Genomic DNA, 21,182 nt, shown 5'->3' with positions numbered 1-21,182 from the left:
GTATTGAAAGGACGAAGAGGCAAAGCATATGCTAGAGAGTTTTGGGGTTCTCCCCACACCCCTTTTAGTGCTGACACTGCTCTGAACAAGGGAATGGGTCAAAGGTGGTTGTTCTGTCTTCAAGAAGAGAGGGGTGGTATGGAGTCTCATAGAGCATGTGGCTTTGGCCCAAGGAAATTAGGGTGAAACTATATGATGCCTTGTGTTTCCCCCCAAAATATGTATTTCTACCATACAGATATAACGAGAGTGGAAGCAGCTTCCAGTGTAGAAGCAGCCAATGAGACAGAAATGCTGAACTGTTCCCTGCTGTTTTTCCTTAGCCTGGTTTATTTCTGTTATCAGAGCCCACATTCAACATGTTTTATCTTTTGTAGAAATGGGAGAAGGACCCTGACACCTTTTTAATAATAATAAAGGGAGCTGGAGACAAAGCTTTCTGTGCAGGAGGTGATATCAGAGGTAAGGTTTTGAGTATTCAAAAAGTTGAGAGTTCAGAAGTTTCAGTTGTCATTTAGTACTTAAACTTTCAAAAGCTTTTTGATGATGTCCCTCAGCAAAGACAGCTGGGTAAGCTTAGCTGTCATGAGATAAGGGGAAGGTTCTGTTATGAACCAGGAACTGGTTCAGAAATGGGAAGAAGAGATTAGGAATAAATGGATTGTCCTCCCATTGGAGGGATGGAGTCTTCCGAGGATCAGTGCTGGACCTGTGCTTTTTAACAGGTTCATAAATTATCCAGATTTGGGGTGAGCATTAAGTTAGCCAAGTTTGCTGCTGATACCAAAATGTTCAAGGTGCTTAAAATAAATTGGGAGAAGCTCCAAAAGGATCTTTCTAAACTAGGTTAATGGGCAGTAAAATGCATTTAATTGTCAGCAAGTGTAAAGTAAGGCACATTGTGGCAATGAATTCTAATTTCACGTATATGCTTTCGGAGTCTGAACTGGCAGTGACTGACCAGGAACAACTGGCCTTGTAGTTGATAGGTCAGTGAAGTTGTCTCAGTTTACAGCAGCTGGGAAAAGATGAATTCCATATTGGCGATCATTAGAAAAGGTACTGAAAATGAAACTCCTCATATAGTAATGCTGTTATACAGACTTGTGGGGCGACTGCACTTGGAATACTCTGTACAGTTCTGGTTGCCTCGCCTCAAAATGGATATTGTAGCAGTGGCATAGCGTGGGGGGTGCAGGGGGGGCCGGCCGCACCGGGCGTAACATCTGGGGGGGGGCACGCTCGCACTCACAGCTCTCTGCCCCTACCTGGCTCACTCACTCTCTCTCACTGCAGTGCTGGCTGTGCGAATCCGATCCGAGCCGCTGGGTCGCCGCCCACTGTGGAGGGGGTGGGTGCCAGGCGTGCGGTGCGGAGAGAGAGCGAGGGACTATCTGGGGGAGGGACAGTGCAGCGGCCGCCCAGCGCAGCGCTGAGCGCGGGAGAGAACCACACCAGACCAGACCAGGCAGCAGCAAGAAGAAGCTGGCAGCGGCGGCAGGTTAGGGGTTAGGGGGCGCAGATTACTTGCCTTGCCCCGGGTGCTGACAACCCACGCTACGCCGCTGTATTGTAGCACTGGAATAGTTTCAGGAAAGGGCAACCAAGGTGATCAAGGGGTGGAGACTCGCTTGTAGGGAAAGGTTTTTTTGTAGGGAAAGGGCATTTGTGGGTTTTTAGTTAACGAAAAGGAGAGCAGAGGGAGACATGACAGAGGTGTATAAGATTATCTGTGGCGTGGAGAAAGTGAACAGAGGGTTGTTGTTGTTTTTATTCCCCTATCCTAATTCTAGAATCTGGTGCCATCCGATGAAGCTGAATGTTGGGAGATTCAGGACAGACAAAAGAAAGTGCTTCTTTATATCGCACCTAGTTAAATTACAGAATTTGGATGTCCACCAACTTGGATTGCATATATTGTGATCATGAAAGTTTGCTGCAGTCACATTTCTTGGTATTCCAGACAGTTAAGTGTTTTGTAGCTAAATTTGACACTTGTTTTGTTTGCTAGCTATCGTTGAAGCAGGAAGAGCGGGAGAAGGGATGCCACAATATTTCTTCAGAGAAGAGTACGCCTTGAACAATGCTATCGGTGTGTATACCAGTAATTTAAAAGTACTTTAGTAATTTTAAAGGAAGAGGTTAATTTGAGTAGGCATAGAATCATAGAGTTGGAAGGGAGCCTGAGGATTCTCTTGTCCAACCCCCTGCCATGCAGGAATGAATATGCAGCTGCCCCATATGGAGATCAAACCTGCAACCTTGGCATCATCAACACCACACACTAACCAACTGAGCTAGACGTAACCCTTCTTAAACCCCTTCCCTACCGCGCATTTTCACACTAGTACCTATGTGGTTGGTAACACGTCACCATTCGTTTTAAAAATTGTTCTAAGAATAGTATTGCCAGTTTCCACAGTTTACACCAATTCTCTACAGTGTTTCTTTCATACACTGGAAGGAACCCTTTTCAGTCTGAGGGCTGCATTCCTTTATTTACAACCTTCCAAGGGCCATGTGCCAGGGGTAGGTGAGGCTAGAAGCAAAAGTAGGTGGAGCAACACACTTACATTTTCCTCTTGTGCAGTAGGGTAGTTTCTGCACATGCTCACACACTCCTCACTAGCCTTTATCCTGAGAAACAAGAGGTGGTGTTGGCTCTCCTTGGCCCTGAGCTTCCCCACACCTGATTATGCTGCTATATTCTGTGTAATTCTTTGTATAGGTAGACCTGCCTGGCGTCTAGTTTCAGATACTCTTTGTGCCAGGCAAATAACTTTTTATTACCCAGGCTCAACACTAAGCTCTTCTTTAATCAGTTGATTCCCACCCCCACCCCACCCCCGCCACATCCCATCCCTGGTATCGCTAGGTTTTTTGTGTGTTTTATGCTTTGGTTTTACTGTTCATTCCTTATTTTATCACTGTTGTGAGCTGCCCTGTGTGGAGTTTTTTTAACGGAATGGTGGCATAAGAACGTTTTAAATATCCAAATCTTATATTCAGAAAAAGAGGAGGCACCACAGCACTTTAAAGCATGGATGGGGAATCTCAGGCTAAATGCGGCCCTCCACATCTCTCTGTGTGGCCCTCTGAAGTCTCCCCAGGCCACCCCATTCACTGGTCCTGCTTCTCACCCTAAATGCCCGAGTGCAGTGTGTGTCCCAACTTTGATAATGCTTCTTGCTACTTGGATGGATGATAGAGAGGGGCCTGTGTAGAAATAATCATAGTATGCTAGGGTAAAATTAGCATTTGTTGCTCCATTCACTTGCCTGGCCATACCCACCAATGACTTGTTGCACCTGGAAAGGGTGCTTTGAAGGGAATGCAGTGCTCAGACTGAAAAAGGGTCCCTGTGCCTATTTTAAAGGTTAACAGGTTTATTACGGCATATGCTTTTGTCTGCTGATGTTTAAGGTGCTGTAAAACTCTTGGCTCTTTGCTGCAATGGACTAACATGGCTAATCCCAGAATTCAGAGTGGAATAATTATAATTTGGTCAACAATTTGAATATTCAAGTTATATTATCAGGCTTCACAAGGTCTTTCCTTGCAGAAGTGTTCTTTGTGCAGTTTTAAACACATATATGTCTTTTCATTTCACTTTTAATTTGTATACCACCTTCCTTTATTACCAGCATAGGTTTACAAGCTGAAGAAACAACAAAATAGACAGCAAAGATCACACACCTAATAACAATCTGATCCAATACCAAAAAAGCCATAATAAAAACATAACTTTAAAATAAACAACTTACATCAAATGAAGCAATATTCAATAATCCATTAGAATATAATGGTAAACAGTAAAATTAAATATCAGAAAATGGTAATGAAACAGTTTATACTTAACTGTTATAATAAATAATTACTAAACTATAATCAATAAAAATAACAGCAAGTCACAATCCATAAAATACCACAAAACATACAAAAACACATGAAAATATCAAATTGAGAACAAGGACACACAACATAATTTTTTTTAAAAATAAATAAATCCCTAGGCTCCTCTCTTCACAGCTGTTTCTGCTATTCTTAAAGTCATGGTCTGGGAAAGGCTCCTAGGAGGGTGGGCCAGGGCAGGTGGAAAGACTATTGCCTGATGGCCAACACAGAGTCTCTTTCCTCACAGTTCTTCACCTGGAACAACTCTCTTATGAAGACTCCACCTGGGGCAAGGCAGGTGGAAAAAGCCATGGCCTGGTGGCCAGCACAAAGTCTCTCTCTCCTCACGAAATGTATTGTTTCTGTCCTGACAGGCACCTGCCAGAAGCCATACGTGGCGCTTATTGATGGAATTACAATGGGAGGTGTAAGTAGAAATATTTTCTAAGGCAATTGGCTTGGCTTGTGCTTTCATTCTGTTTTAAAGTCGCCAGTGAAGTGACTACAAGGGGTTTCGAAGAGAGATGTGTGAGAATAACATTGACCAGGGATAGCTCAGTCTGTAGAGCACAAGACTTTTAATCTTAGGGTTGTGGGTTTGAGCCCCACATTGGGCAAAAGATTCCTGCATTGCAGGGAGTTGGACTGGAGACCCTTGGCATCCCTTCCAACTCTACAATTCTATGATTCTATATTTTTAGCATTTGTGAAATGTTCTTGAGCACTTTATTTTCTGAGGGCAGTTTTCAGTCTTAGAACGTTTACAACATCCTGCTGCCTATGAGCTGAAAGAAAAGCACTTTTTCTCTGAGAACAGTGGCAGCACCAGAAAAAGGGGGCACGGAAGGGGCAAAGTATAATTCTTAGTGGTTGAGTTGTGTCACACACAGTAAAAACTCAAAGCAAAATAGCAGCAAATGTTAATGGCAGGAGTCCAGCAATTGGGGGTGGGGAGCAAGTTCCTTGTTTTTTTTTGGGGGGGGTGCTTGTTCACCCCCTTTGGCGCTGTGCATGACTGAGAAGGCTCTCCATGCAGACTTGGGGATGGGTGTGTGGGCTTGAGGGTAAGGGAAGATGAAGATATTTGGCTAAGTCTGATGGGAGTTGGAGTTGGTTCACATGTAGCTTCTAGCCATCAAGTGTTAAGTAATGTGTGAACTCACCCTTGGTTTCAAGGATGTTTGTGTGCCCAAGAAATAGTAAGTTTTGTATACTGTTGAACAATGCAGAATAATTCAGCACATTTGTGGAAGTTATGCTTTGTATTTATTTCAGAATCCACCTCATAGTTTGTGTGACGTTGATGTTTTTCCTTCTGTGTTGGTGTTCCTTGACTCATAATTGGATGGGACCTTGAAATGTAGTTGTTGACAGTAACTGCTGAATTAAAGCCAAAGCTGCTTATCAAACACAGACAGAGTGTGTTTGTTTATGCTTTAAAAATAATTCAGAATATTTATGATGTGATTCTCATTGTGAAGATATGTATAGTTAGCCTATCCATTACAAAATTCTGTACGTTAAATATTTTGGCTATCTGCAAATGCCAGACAACACCAAAAAGTTATAAAGTACTCATTGCAAATGCACAATCTACTGGGTTTGATCCAATTGTGAATTTTTTTAATCCGGTCTTGCTTTTGATTCTGTGGATATTTCTGCTATTGGAGGAAGTGGGGATATGGTTTTTGATGATTTGGTCTTTCTCCCTGTAGTTCCCATCTGCCCTCCTTAACTTCAGGGGGTTGTGGGGACAGAACAGTAGTGCAGACGGAAGGATGGAAATTGGCAAAATGTCGTCCTCTCCCGTTCAGTTAGTGAAGATGTCTGCCGGATCAAAGACACTGTTATGCAAATAAAAGGAGTCCTTCCATTTGCCAAAGTGCACCACTGAATACAGCCCAGTATATCTGAATTTAAAAACAAATATGTCACATTTTTAACTGCTAATGCTTAAGGGTCTCGCATATCTAAAGTGCATCATGGAATATTAGATGATTTAATCGTCCTTTTCCTCAGTTATTGAATCAGTCCTGCAGATGTTTCCTTGTTTAAACCATCTGTCTTTGGATGACATATGCCAGAATGGAAGTGAGGCAGAAAAAGGCAAACATCTGTCAAGATAAAATATTGTGAGGTACGAAAGGATGGAAAACAGACTGCTTCCACTTGTCAGGCATCAGGGTGCTTTTAAGAACATTGCATTAGCTTAGAGGCCATGGTTTCATCAGAATTCACGTACATGAAATTAATGGCAGTTTGAATATCTGGTGGCCTAATGTGACCTCCTGCAAATATTTATGAAGCTGGTTTTTAGGGTGTTTTTTTAAAGCTGGTGTGCCATAAAGTCATTAGTGACTTGGTTTATGCTAGCATTTTGTAAGCAAAGTCCAGGGTAGTGAGTGTAGCTTGGGTATATTTACCGTATTTTTTGCACCATAACACTCACTTTTTTCCTCCTAAAAAGTAAGGGGAAATTTCTGTGCGTGTTATGGAGGGAATGCCTACGGGTGGCATGCCTACGGATTTTCCTCCTCTAAAAACTATGTGCGTGTTATGGTCAAGTGCGTGTTATAGAGCGAAAAATACGGTATCCTTTTGTATAGTTTGTACAGTTTGGGGATTTCTGAGAATATTTTTTCTTCTTCAAATATTCCAGTGTCTGCTTTTCAACAGTGAGAATGTTCTGCTATCACTGCTGAATATAATAAGTAGTTAACTGCATCCTTCTGAGATCCAGAGCAAATGTGCGAAGTGTTTGATACTTTAAAAATCCTTTATAGAAGGTGTGTATTCCTAATTTTGCAGATGGTTATATTAAATGTTACTCTATTATCCCCCCCCCTTCTAAATCGATCTAAAAAGCAACATAAATCTGTTAACAACAAGCTTAGTACTTTTCATGCTATGCAGTAAAAACTATATTAAAGAGGGTCATTTAAGGAACATTTCAGAGCATTGATTTTTGAGCAAAAGTAGAACAAGTTTGTGGTTTCTACATGTGGTTTCTTCTATTGGTGGAAAGAGTGGATTGTCCTACGAACCAGTAATTGGGCTTGGCTCTTCTTGAGAATAATAAAAGGAGCATATCATTCATTTGTAAAAAGTACGAAGTCGTTTCAGAGGCTGCTTGACATTGTTGTAAATAAAAATATGCCCTTTTCCCTTATGGGGTATCCAAGAGCCAATATAGAGTCCTTACATAGGTTCCCTATTGGTAGGAGAAAATAACAGAGGCCAACCAGAGAATATTGAGAAGCAAAGCAGCTAGTAAGCCTGATCTTTATTAAAGCTGTTGCAACAGGGTGCTCCCCTCACACGCAGGAAGGAGGAAGACCCAGAACAAAGGTGTGCCTGCCCTTATATAGACATTTTAAATTGCCCGCCCTGGAGTCCAAGACCACCCCCAGAAACATCATACATACATCACAGAAGGGGTGTAGCCCACCCCCCATGTACATCATACCTACATCATAGAAAAGGCAGTCTACAACAGAAATCCAAGTGCATTGTTCATCTCCTGTCTGGCAGGTTACCTATTAATGGTCACTTGACTGGATTACCTGGGGAGCCTGGCCAGTCTTTGGTAATGATAAATACTTAGTTCCTGAGCCAGGTCACAGGCTCACCTTTTTCATACACAGACATACCCTTAAGACAGGATTCGTGAACGAAAAGACAATAGGGATGCTTATCCATTTTCCTTCGACCTTGCAGAGAAATATTTGAGGTCAATTTGGGAGGGACAAAATGGTTTCAGGACTTTTTCTGTGGGGTTTCAGACATGTGGTTTATATATACAGCTATGATCTTTATTGATCTGTTGCAACAGGGTGCTCCCCTCAATCACAGGAAAGGAGGAGGACCCACAAAAATGCTGTCTGGCAGGTTACTTGATTGGATTGCCTGAGGAGCCTGGCCATTCTTTTGTAGTGATAACTAGTGATAGATACTTAGTTCCTGGGCCATGTCACAGGCTCACACCCTATTCAAACACATCAACATACCCTTAAGACAGGATTTGTGAAGGAAAAGACAATGGGGAGGCTTTTCCACTTTGACCATGCAGAGAAACATTTGCTCAGTTTAGGAATCAAAAATGGCTTCAGGTCAGTCTTCCTGTGCTTGATCTATGCACGTGCAGTTATGAACATTACCATATATCTAGACCTCAAAATTCCTATCACATTATGTGCACCCATTTTGCTGCATTTCAAAAGGCCTTCATAAAAGATGTTTCTGGAGTTTGTGGAAGATACTTTTTACAACCACATCTAAAAAATGGTTCATCGGGGGGTGGCATGGTGTGAAAGAGGGATGACCAGTTAAGCCTGCTAACGTAGGTGGTATTCAGCTAAACAGGTGCACTAGTGCAAGGATGTTCTATGCATAGGGTTAGGGGAACCCCTGGACTATATTTAGGGTAACACAGTGAGAGGAGAGGCTCGGCAAGTTCCACTACACAGCTAAACATCCTAGCAGTAGTGGAACTGTTTAACTAGATACCATCCTTTGGTCATATCTACACCATATATTTGAAGCTCGTTACTTCCCCCAGAGAATTCTGGGAAAGTAAGGGTCCTGGGAAGTCTAGCCCTGTAAGGCGTAAACTACAGTTCCCAGGATTCTTGGGGGGTTGGGGTTGGGGGGGGTAAGGTCACATGCTTTAAATGCATGATATGAATGTGACCATAGACCCAAATTGCCCTTCTCCTGTAGGTCTCATTACTTCTACCATGTGAATGCCTCTATTTTTCCTGGCTCCACAAAAATAGCAACCTCAACTTCTGAATTAAAATTGGAGGGTTTCTGGGAGGGAGCCACCTAATGAATCCCAACCTGTGCACAAAGGCTTCCACTTGTACAGCAGGGCTTTCTCCTTGCACCCCCAAAATGGGTTTGGTTGGGGGGTGGGGAGATGAGGTTGGATCATTCCATCTGGCATTTGGGATGCTTGTGCTCGCCAAAAATGCAACCCTCTATTCTTACAGAATTGTAGAGTTGGAAGGGATCATGAGGGTCATCTAGTCCAACCCTCTAGGAATCTTTTGCCCAACACGGGGCTCAAACTTGCGACCCTCACATTCAGAGTCCCATGCTCTACTGACTTAGCTATGCCTTCATCTGTGCACTGGTTTGCCTCCAGAGTCTTTACTCTAGCATGTGAGTCAGAATCACCCACTTTTGTGTGCTTCTGTGCATGCCTCTGGCTGCAGAGAGGCCAATATCAGAACAAAGTCATTGGGAGATGTAATGTGATTATTCTGTCTGTTTCTGTTGGATTTGAATACTCCAGTTTATCCCAGTGTGGAGACTCAGCTGAACTGCCTGTATCTGAGGAGGCTGATTGAAAAGAATGAAGATCAGAGAACCATGTGAAGATGCAGCAGAGAGCTGCCTCCATGCGTGGGTTCTTTGAGTTCATGGGAGCCTTTAATTCAGGCATAGGCAAGCTTGGCCCTCCAGATGTTTTGGGACTACAACTCCCATCATCCCTGACCACTGGTCCTGTAAGCTAGGGATGATGGGAGTTGTAGTTCCAAAACATCTGGAGGGCCGAGTTTGCCTATGCCTGCTTTAATTATTGACACGTGAACAGTTCTCCCTTACTGCAATTAGCATACCCTGGTTCGCAGTTTGGGGGAGACAGCTTTACAGGTTATGCATCTAAATCGGCTGGGGAACCTTTTGGGCTTTCACATCTTCTTAGACTCCAACTCTCATCAATCCTAGTCAACATGATTAGTGTTCTGGGATGATGGTAGTTGTAATCAGAGAACATCTGCAGGGCAAAAGGTTTCCCACCCCTAACCTAAGTAGGGGAGAGTGAGAGCAGCTGTGTACCATTGAATCATAAGCAAAGTGAACCAAAAAGCTAGATTTTGTAGGTTTATTTTTGCATCTTTGTAGGTCGTTGACAGCCAATATGATTGAACTTGGATTGGATATGGATGTCTTGGCTTTAGCCATGTATCCCTTTGGCCATGTATCTCCGTCTCTGTCCAACAGTGGTCTTGGGCAGAATGCTGTTCCCTCAGTCCTGTTTCCTCCACCTTCAAATTGTGGTGGGGAAAGAAGGACGTTGAAAGTAGGAATGAAAGGATGTTTGTGATTGTTCTGCAGAGAGGATTTTGCACACTTAAATGTTACAGTGAATATAGGTATTAATGCATTCAGAGCTGAGTAATGTACAATTAGCAAAGTTCTCCTTTGTTGTGCTAAGTGAATTCATTTCACACTTTTCTAGTTCTATGAATGTAACTGTGCAGTTGTTGTGATCATGGCATACAGGTAAATGCAGTTTAGCATCTTTTGATGAGCACTTAGCTAAATGTTCCTGCTGGTATTATCTGTCAGCAGGTAGGAGATGCAGGGCTAATGATTCAGTTGTTGCTGCACATTTCAGTAAACAGCTACTAACACAAATTATACCATTTCAACTGGGTCTTTCTAGACTTGGTAAAACACTCAGCCTGTGTGCAGTTGATCTTTTACTGATGCATTTGCCAATGGTAAGAAATTAGGGTCAGTATGGAGCAGACATTTTAACTTGTTGGAATTTTCTGCAGATCCTCAGTTATATGCACGTTGTGGAACTCGGGATATCCTTAGTAGCATTTGACACTCTGGTTCCACAGCATGAGCCAGAACCCAGTATGCTACTAGGAAGATGTGCATAGGAGGACCTTGGTTAGTTTGCTTTTTACAGGGAGCTGACTTGATCTGATGCTCCCAAGAATTTGTGCAGAACAGAACGCAACTCCTTGATGGATCACACATTTCTCAGGATTCTGCGACGTTGTTTTGATGTGCAAAAAACAAATACAAGAAAGTGCATTGAAAAGCATTGAGAAGTGCATAGTTTATGTAAAAAGTGCAAATAAAATATGTACAGTTTAAGGGGGGGGACTTTATTATGCTTAAAAAGAAAAAGCACCAAACTGGCTGGAGCAGACATACAGCTGAGGGCGAATGAAGCCAAAACTGAATTAGGCAGCTCAGTTTCAGCCCTACTCCAAAGTAAGATCATAGGATCATAGAATTCTTCCTATGCCAAGTCCAGTCATGGGTCAGTACTGTCTGCTCAGCCTTCTCAACCTGATGCCCTTCAGACATTTATGGGAGGATAGCTCAGTTGGTTAAAGTGTGGTTCGGATGACGCCAAGGTTGCAGGTGCAATTCCTGTATGGGACAGCTGCATATTCCTGCATTGCAAGGGGGCGGACTAGATGATCCTCAGGGTTCCTTCCAACTCTATGATTTTGCACTATAGCTGCCATCATTCCATGCTGGCTAGGGATGACGGGACTTGTAGTTCAAAACAGCTGGAGGGAGCCAGGTTGAAGAAGGCTTCCATTGAATGGCCGTGGGAACTGCAGTTCACTTTTGCACGTAAAGCTTGAATATTGTAGAGAGATCATACCATCATTGGTGGTACTTAAAATGCGTAGAAAAGGGTGAATGCATAATTCATTGGTTTATCAGTCCTCCAGCAGGTATTATGTATGGTGCTGGTTTTCTCTTCAGTAAGTTCTAAACTAAGCATCCAATAGATGGGGGTGTAGAGCGTCTCTTTTACGCCCTTCAAAAGCACAGTTCTTTCAGTAGCATGCAGTTTCTCATTTGAATACCATTTTGCTTGTGTAATGGCTTCAGAACAAGTTGTTCAGTTCATAAGGAGAAGGGGGAAATGAGTTCACACAATACACTTGAACTTTAAAAGGACTGGCACAGATTATGGCGACCTGTCTTCAGTACCACTAGGCGTAATGGTGTTTTGGCACGGCTAACAAGGCAATTTGAGGGTTGAAAGTCCCTAATGCAGACATGTCTGGAGCACAAGTTCATTTTCTACAGGCTGAACTGATTTGTTTAAGCTTTTCTCTTTGGAAAACCATTCTGTCTCTAATCCAATCCTGCAGTGGCTTGTTTAACAGAAAACGGGGGGCATTGCAGCCTGAGCCCCCCCCCCCGGTGCTCCTTTTAGCCATGAGAAAACTGTCTAGAACTCGGTACTGAAAAAAAGTGTCACATAATTCTAGAGCTGCAGACTTCGTTCTTGATTTTGATGGCTTGAAAGACAGACTCCAAATTAAAGCTGTATTTTAAAGCAGGTTTGGAGAATGCTTCCTTTGGCAGGCTGTAGGGCAGGCTGCTGCAGCTTAAGTAACGAAGATTAGTTTATAAGAATATTTACATTTGCATTTCACTAGAAAAGTGGCACAGACCCTTTAAAAACACTGAACGTTTACCGATTGCAGAGGTCCAGTTTTATTCTGCTTTGAAGTCCTACATTAAGTTCACGCAAGTTGCAATTGCCCCAGTCGCTCAGAAGTTGGCAAGAAAGCAAATTTGAAGCCGAGGTTGTCTACGCCCCTTTTGGAAGGGGAAAGCCTTTCACTGTTTAACAGATCAAAGTTCTGTTTGTCATCCCAGCTAGGTGTGATGTAAAGTGGAAAAGTTTTGAAGCTGAACTGAAGGGATCAGGAACTACTCTATCTGTGGAACAATGTGAGTTATCTCCTCAGGTTTATGGCTTAGTATAAACATAGCATACATTCTATCGTCAGGCCAACAGCGAGTGAGTCAAAAACAGAAAGACCTTTCCACATGACTGTGCAAAGCACTCTAATGTGGGAGTCAATAGTTTTGCTAGGAAACATGGAGGCAGTTCTTTGAAATTAAAAGTAAGAAGTGAAACCATCAAAGAATGATAGGCAAAAGGGTAGCCTTTCTACTGTGCCATTTATTTTTCTTAATCGGAGGTGTGTTCCAGTGCTGGAGACATAAAATTTGCATGAAACAGTTAAAAGATGGTTGGGATGAGTGTTTGTGTGTGTTTTCTGCTACTTCTCATTTTTCTTGCCATGTGTCAAATCCATTCCGTGCCTGTAATACTTAGTGCAGCTACAATCTGCACAGCAGCTGTAGTAGAAACAAGTTTCATTGCCTGCAGGGGAAATGGAAGTTTCCCCAGTATAGAATGTTCCTGGGAAAATGTGACATCCCTCACTCAGAAGGGCAGACGGCTGCATTTTGTCCAACAGATGAGTAGCATCTTGTGTCCTTAGGAGAAGGTGGAGCCAGAGGGCTTTGCAGATATTGGAGGTGGGTTGCTCCTCTGGAGTTGGAGATAGGTTGGAGATACGAAGTCTAGGTGTCTCTTCCCAATCCAGGAAGAGTTGAAAACTCAGCCTCTAAAACCTGGGAGCTTTATGACAGCATGTTACTGTTTGCTGGGAGGAGGGAGTATCTCTGCTAATCTCCGTCCCATTGATAATGTCATAGTTAATGCTGTAGCGAAATCTCAGTTACGTCTACTTTTGCTTCGAATGTGTAATGTTGCCCCAAAATGAATAGATTACAGCCAGTGCTGGGTGTTTCCTTGGAAACTCAATGTAATTTGTGCATCTAAATCATAGGGAAAGACAAAAATGCATTTTTGTCTTACAGGAAGCACCTTACTGCTCTCTGACTGCAGAAGGCAAATCTGTTGGCCTACAAAGCTTGGTGTAAAACCTGCTGTGTATTATTAGTTGTAGATAATAGAACACGGGAAGATTTCAGAGAAGCAAACAACAAAACCAAACCCCGACTGTGGTTCTTTGACTTCTGGCAAATGTACTGCTGGGAGACCTTGGATGTTGCAAAATCTTTTTAAAAAATATTTCAACGTCTTTGTCAAATATATAATGAAACATCACTCCTAAAAGATTTATTTCTGGAAAGTATTTAGTTACCAAATGGTGGAGTATTTTTAAAGGGGGGGGGGAATTATTGGGAAAATGCAGTTATAGGGACTGTCTGAATGTGTTATACATGTAAGATGCACCAGTTTGATGCCCAGCATCATCTGCCAGTAAGGGAACATGGATGACTTACAATGAGATAGAATGGTTGGCATTTCTCCCCCTGCTCCAGTAAGAAAGGCACAATTACGTAAATGGCCAATGTATTTAAGGTAAAGGGACCCCTGATCATTAGGTCCTGTTGTGACCGACTTTGGGGTTGCGGCGCTCATCTCGCTTTATTGGCCGAGGGAGCCGGCGTACAGCTTCCGGGTCATGTGGCCAGCATGACTAAGTCGCTTCTGGCGAACCAGAGCAGCGCATGGAAACGCCGTTTACCTTCCCACTGGAGTGGTACCTATTTATCTACTTGCACTTTGACGTGCTTTCGAACTGCTAGGTTGGCAGGAGCAGGGACCGAGCAATGGGAGCTCACCCCGTCACGGGGATTCGAACTGCCTGCATTAAAAAACATGCTGCCTCAGACTGTTGATGTGTCTTGGAGGATTTTACTATTTACTTCAAGACTCCAGTACTGATGTTTAGGATTTATTTGATGAACTGTTCCTTTCTGGTATAGTCTCCCCTTGCATATTGCTCTATAGATGACTTCCTACTTGGAAAAATGCTACTGAGCTGCTGCTGGGTTTCTACAATATCTGTTCTTGAGTTTCTGGTATTGATTGTGGTTTCTTACTTCACAGAGGCAACGAGCAGAATTTTAATCACCTGCAGTTTTGTTTTGTTTTTTGGCAGGGGTATTTTCATTCGCTTACTAGAATTTCTGTAGTTTGCTTAGGATCAGTGAGACTTCCTCAGCAAAGCTGAAGGTACGAGGAGGCCCATGTAGGAGTACTTTAAGGGGTGTGGGTTATAGGTATAAGAAGTAATCTTTCATCACCCCCTTTGTCTAGATCCTTCCTGTTGCTATTTTCCAATACTGAGCTTTGCCATGCATTTCAGAACAAATTCTCTGCGCCTGATTTAGGGCAGTGGCAAATGATTTTTTTCTGCCTTCTGTTCCAAATAAGATGATGTATGAATGCCCAGTTTATCAAGACAGATACTAGCCAGGATGCCAGTTCTCAAGTCTCGTTTTGCGTAGGAATGACCTCATTCTGGGATCATATGAAGTCCTTTATGAATGATAAAATGTTTAGCATGGGTTGGCTAAGTTTGCAGAGTAATAACCTGTCATTCTGCTGATTTCTGCTCCTGTAAACAATAACTGTTTCACAAGTTATTGATAATATATTGCTAGGAAAACACATTCCTGGACACTGAGGTCTCATTTGCTCCCATTCTATCATTTCTAAGGGTTTATAATGTGATTTTGAAACAATTCTGAATAAAACAGTGTTCAGATGTATGGTCCATAAATTTCTCTTTCTGAGAAACGGTTGGCAGACAGGTTATCAAAATGTGAAACTTACTGAACCTTTATGTTTACCAATAATTCTTAAGCTTTTGGGAGGCTTCAGAAAAATGTCAGAATTTCTTGGTAAGTCTAGTCATGTACCTTGAATAAAGAAGCACATTCCTCCATAATTTCCCTCATTTACTGGTCATCAGCGCTCAGTCTCTTGCTAGCTCAGTTTTTCCTTTGCTTGGTGTTTTTTAAATTGGTGAATGTCAAAAATGAAGCTTGTTTTTGACATTTACCCACCAAGTCATTATAAATGACGAAATTAAGGGTAAGCTTTGAGGTTTTATAAAAAAGTGTCGGGATTTCCTGCTGGTCTCAAAATCTTAATTATATGTCAACATTTATTATTCATTGACACTGACATGATACACGCATACTAAAAATCAATAATTGCATGGCTTTAGGGGTGGGTAATGGTTGGAAATGTAAATAGTATGGATTTGATCTAGAATTATTCATGCTGAAAGTGGACTCACTACAATCAGTGGGACTTGTTCCATTGATTTCAGTGGATCTACTCTCAGCATGATTCAGTCTGGATCTAACTGTATGCAAACAGCTTTTAAGATGCTTCCCCTGAGCTACTGCTGTTTACTTTGTCATCTTTAAAGATGGAGAAGATCTACAATGCAGTAGGTAGCTTTCTGTTCATGCACAGGGACTTTACATTGCCTTGCTTCCAGTGGCATCTCCTCCCTTTCAAGTTTGGATAAGTAGCACCCTGGGGCGGTTTCTGGAAGAAATATTGGTCCTCTACCCATGTATTATTGTAGCACAGAAGCACGCACTTGATGAGGATACCAACCAGAGAGGTGGGGGTGGGGGTTTGATTCATTCATGAAATGAGAGACCTTGAAGTCTTCAACAGTAGTTTTGCCAGGCTTTTGTCTTTTCCAGTACAAAAGAGGAACAAAAGATTGCAGTCATGAGATTTTACATAACACTTTAAATGGAGGTATAATTTAACAATTTGTATTCATAATCCCAAATAATTTTGCTTACAGAATAGAGGTGAGAGAGCGTTGACTTATCAAATTAGTTCAGAAACAAAGTGCTAATCTTGACGGTCTTATTAACTTGCTATTTTTTTTAATGTGCTTGCCCAAATATCCAAATAAATCACTGGAATAATTTCCTCCATATCCATTAAAAAATATTGTGCCGCTGAGTGATTTCTGAGATCTAAAGTGTTGTATGCCCAAGGCGGAGGGACTATGTACCTTTGGTACTTAAGCAGTACAGTGGTACCTCGGGTTAAGCACTTAATTCGTTCCAGAGGTCTGTACTTAACCTGAAACTGTTCTTAACCTGAAGCACCACTTTAGCTAATGGGGCCTCCTGCTGCTGCTGCGCCGCTGGAGCCTGATTTCTGTTCTCATCCTGAAGCAAAGTTCTTAACCTGAAGCACTATTTCTGGGTTAGCGGAGTCTGTAACCTGAAGCGTATGTAACCCAAGGTACCACTGTATTTCCTCTGAATGCCAGAAGCCAAGTTGCTTCTGAAATTGAACAGATGCTTGCAAACAGTTTATGATACAGTGTGTGTCTCAAATAGTACTGAGAAATTATTGAATAGCTAGGGTGTGTGTGGGTCTAGTTCAAAGAACAAAAAAGTTTTAAGGAACCACTGATCTTGCCCAAACTCCTAGGTGCTCCTACAGTAGCTCTGTGCATCCCAGCTAGTGTTGCTTCTCAGGAAACTTTTAAATATACAAGTGCCCCAGATTTAGTTGATCAGAAGTTGGATCCCAACAACCATGTTTACCAAAATACATGTTTGTAAATCACGTCCAGTTTTCTTACCAGTCTTTTTTTGCAGTGAAAAGGTTCATAAAGAGCATCTACAGTATGTTTGGGATACACTTCAGGAAATGTGTGCTGCACGATTTCATTAATTACCTAGAGTTTTTTTTGTTTTTTTTGGAGGGGGGTGTCAAACGTAGAATCGGCCATTGAAGCCTACTTCAACTAAGTATTATTTCTGCTTTTTATTATGCAAGCAAAGGTGTGTCTGTAACTCTCAGTGTCCTCTCCAAATTATACAGATTGCACATATTCAGTCAACCCATGTATAAAATGTTGACATTCCCCACCCCCCAATGTAGTGTTCTTATTTCATAGAATTGTAGAGCTGGAAGGGACCACGAGGGTCATCATCCTGTGGTGCAGGGATCTTTTGCCCAAAATGGGACTTGAGCCCATGTTATAAGAATTTTAAGGTCACACACACACACACACACACACACACAATGTTCATAACTGTATATATAAACCACATGTCTGAAACCCCACAGAAAAAGTCCTGAAACCATTTTGTCCCTCCCAAATTGACCTCAAATATTTCTCTGCAAGGTCGAAGGAAAATGGAAAAGCATCCCCATTGTCTTTTCGTTCACGAATCCTGTCTTAAGGGTATGTCTGTGTATGAATAAGGTGAGCCTGTGACCTGGCTCAGGAACTAAGTATTTATCATTACAAAAGACTGGCCAGGCTCCCCAGGTAATCCAATCAAGTGCCCATTAATAGGTAACCTGCCAGACAGGAGATGAACAATGCACTCGGATTTCTGTTGTAGACTGCCTTTTCTATGATGTAGGTATGATGTATATGGGGGGTGGGCTACACCCCTTCTGTGATGTATGTATGATGTTTCTGGGGGTGGTTTTGGACTCCAGGGCGGGCAATTTAAAATGTCTATATAAGGGCAGGCACACCTTTGTTCTGGGTCTTCCTCCTTCCTGCGTGTGAGGGGAGCACCCTGTTGCAACAGCTTTAATAAAGATCAGGCTTACTAGCTGCTTTGCTTCTCAATATTCTCTGGTTGGCCTCTGTTATTTTCTCCTACCAATAGGGAACCCACGTAAAGACTCTATACCGGCTCTTGGATACCCCATAAGGGGAAAAGGGCAGATTTTGTTTACATCACCCATAACGCTGAGATTAAGAGTCTCATGCTTTACCTACTGGCCTATTGAGGCATTCTTGCTGCAGTGCAGTTAATTTATCCATAAGAATCGGGGGCCATGCCTGTGAGAATTGCATATTCTTACGGAGCTTTTGCTAATTACTGGTGTATCATTTTGAACACCTAGTTCCATTGCTAAATATAACCTTTAACTGCATCAGACTGTTTAGTGCCAGAATAATGGAATGTGACTGTGTAATTTTAGAAGCACATAGTGTGTGGGAGCTATCATCAGTTAATGGAATAAGAATGTAGGTTTAAAAGATAAGTAGGCTGACATGTAGGTGCTTGAATACTGAATTGCTTTGGACAAATGGATGATGGCACAGGCTAACAAGAGGGGCAAGTTTTATCTAACGGAAATAACAAATTATTAGCAGAATCGCATCCTGCATTTCGTAAAATCCTTGTGGGCAAATGTCACACTGTGCTGATTTTAAGCCGTTTTCCATTTATCGCATAGGTTGCTAAAGCAGACTTTATCAAAAAGGAGCTGAATGACTTGTCACGAGGGCAATATTTAGAGCAGCTCAAACTCACAGATGCGACAGACGCTCAGTTCTTCCTACACCTGCCTAGAAGTTGCTGCCATCCAAAAACTAGATTCAAGTAGCTGCTTGTTGATCTCTCTTCTTCCTTCCCTGTTCTGACAGATGTTCTGTGCATACAGATATATAAACTTCCAGCTCTGTGTTCCTGAGTCTTTGTTTAGAGAACCCTAAAATACCCTGGATGTGCTGGAGATTCTAATCTCCATGATAGAATTTGTACAGGATTGACCTGCATACGATTTTGCGCTCACGACTGAAAATGTTGAAAGCAGCCTTGAATCAAGACTGAAAAGGATTGTATCTTTGCTGATGCTGCAGTATATTTCCCATCTGGCATATTGGCTCGACCATTAAGTCCCTGAATATTATCCTGCAGACAAATGGTGCAGTTAGTTTCCTAGCTAATCTCTGGCTATTCGTAGTAATTCCTGGTAATGGATAAAAATGGTGTTAGCCCGTTGATTCACGGAATGCTTGTATTTGTGTAGTCAATCAAACGTACATTGTTCCTCAAGCAAAGAATTCTGTAGATGTGGAAGTAGACTTCTGTGGAAGGTTTAAGGCACTGCCAAAAATTGGAATCGCTTGAACAGGGTTTTACATTACTGTAATGTGTCGAATACTTTAATTCTGTTCTTCTTGGGAGTTGGAATAGTTTTTTTAAAAATGATATGGAGTGAAATAAAATACATATTGAAAACAAAGTTTTATAAGGTAAATTGCCACTCATAATTTGATAGAACCCACTCATAATTCAACAGAAGATGCCTATTTTAATCTTATATGTAGGCAATGTCAGATCAACGTAAGAACTTTAGAGCATAAAGTAGGCCTGGTATTCTTTGAGATCCTAAGCATGCAAATTTTTGTGCACTTGTGTTTCGGCAAGGTACTGTGGAGACGTGTGTGCATCTCTTGTTCTTGAATAATTTTGAGAGCTCACCTGCTGCAGCACTAAGACCATGAGTAGACAAACTAGGGGCCGGATCAGGCCCAATCACCTTCTAAATCCAGCCTGAGGATGGTCCAGGAATCAGCGTGTTTTTACATGAGTAGAATGTATCCTTTATTTAAAATGCACCTCTGGATTATTTATGGGGCCTGTCTGGTGTTTTTACATGAGTAGAATGTGTGCTTTTATTTAAAATGCATCTCTGGGTTATTTGTGGGGCATAGGAATTCGTTCATTTTTTATTTTTTCTCCAAAATAGAGTCCGGCCCCCCACAATGTCTGAGGGACAGTGGACCGGCCCCCTGCTGAAAAAGTTTGCTGACCCCTGGCTTAGACTGACTGGCTAGGCAGGACAGGGGAGATCAGGGTTCACATTCCCCACTCCAGCCATGAAGCTGGGCAAGAATTACTTTGGGCCACTCACGCCAGCCCAACCTACCTCACAGGGTTGCTGTTCTGGCTGCCCGAGCACGTGGGACAGCCAAGCTAAAAACAAATCATGTTCTGTGGCCCACGTAGATCCATTTGCCAATCCTTGAAGTCTGGGCAGCTCAGCTGCTTAGAGCGTGATGCTGATAACGCCAAGGTCGCAGGTTTGATCCCCGTTTGGAACAACTGCATATTCCTTCATTGCAGGGGGTTGGACTAGATGATCCTCAGGGTCCCTTCCAACTCTACAATTCTATGAATCTATGTAATTGCGGTTTCTGCAACTCGCTGTTACCGCTCCTCCCCTTTTGAACCTATGATGCTGCATTATGCCGTGTTAGATAATCTAGCCCAATACAGTTTACGGGTACCCGAGATAATTTTTCAAACATTTCTTAATCACAACTATTTCTGATAAGAGGCTCCCTCGCATCCAGGGGGCTAGTGAGAAGTCCTCATATATTTAGTTTCATCAATACTGCGCAGCGTCAGGTGATCCCAGGCCATTCACTAGGGGAATTGAACTTTTGACACTCAGCTTATAAGGCATGTGTTGCTCCCTGTTATGCATCAGATTGGAAAAGCAGTTGTGTAGCAAGTCATTGACTTTTTGGGGGATTAGAGCATGGAGCAATACCCACAGCTCCCTCCCTGTTCCGTTACACTGCATTAGTCTAAACCCATAAACCCGTCGCTTCTTGGCACATTCCCATTTTCGCCTGATTCATTGTGTCCTGCATGTTACCCCTGACATTTACAAAAGTCCTAGCAAATGACAGCTCCCAGCGCAGCCTGAATGGAACGATTTGAGATTTTTCTCAGTTTGTGTTGCAGTCTGCTTCCCACCAGATGTCAATAAGAGAGATATTTGTTGGCATCTTTCACAAGTAGGAATCCAGCACAAAGTACAAACGTCTTTTTGACCGAATGCTGAGTCTGGCAGGTGCTTGAACAGACTTGCAGACAAAACAATACATCAGTCATTGAACCTATATTGTAATTCTAGGGGGTGTGCCCCTGCTCTCATTGCTCCACCACCACTAACCCAGGAGTGGGGAACTGTTAGCTCCTACCCCGCAGGCCACCACAGACTGGTGGGCAAGGCAAGTCACTTATCCATCACATGTAATCTTTATGATATCACATAATTGATAGGTGTGCTTTTCCACCAACCTATC

At 42.4% G+C, this 21,182-nt stretch overlaps 1 protein-coding gene and 1 long non-coding RNA gene across 2 annotated transcripts in view; both read left to right on the top strand.

The window, feature by feature from the left end:
* The window catches only part of HIBCH (3-hydroxyisobutyryl-CoA hydrolase), a 52,985-nt gene that overhangs the window by 4,505 nt on the left and 27,298 nt on the right, over positions 1–21,182 (top strand). Inside the window, exons 4-6 of the mRNA XM_080972131.1 lie at positions 378–462; positions 2,012–2,092; positions 4,269–4,321. Of these exons, the coding sequence (XP_080828257.1) occupies positions 378–462; positions 2,012–2,092; positions 4,269–4,321 (219 nt within the window). The remainder of the gene's footprint in view (positions 1–377; positions 463–2,011; positions 2,093–4,268; positions 4,322–21,182) is intronic.
* On the top strand, positions 13,066–19,598 carry LOC308458929. The gene is made up of 2 exons (XR_013977782.1): positions 13,066–14,512; positions 18,726–19,598. It is a non-coding gene; the product is annotated as an uncharacterized lncRNA (long non-coding RNA).

This window comes from Podarcis pityusensis, assembly GCF_964106645.2.
Source record: "Podarcis pityusensis genome assembly, chromosome: 1".
Taxonomy (NCBI): Eukaryota; Metazoa; Chordata; class Lepidosauria; order Squamata; family Lacertidae; genus Podarcis; species Podarcis pityusensis.
The sequence above is the reverse complement of the archived record's forward strand: the minus strand, read 5'-3'. Positions and strand labels throughout refer to the sequence as shown.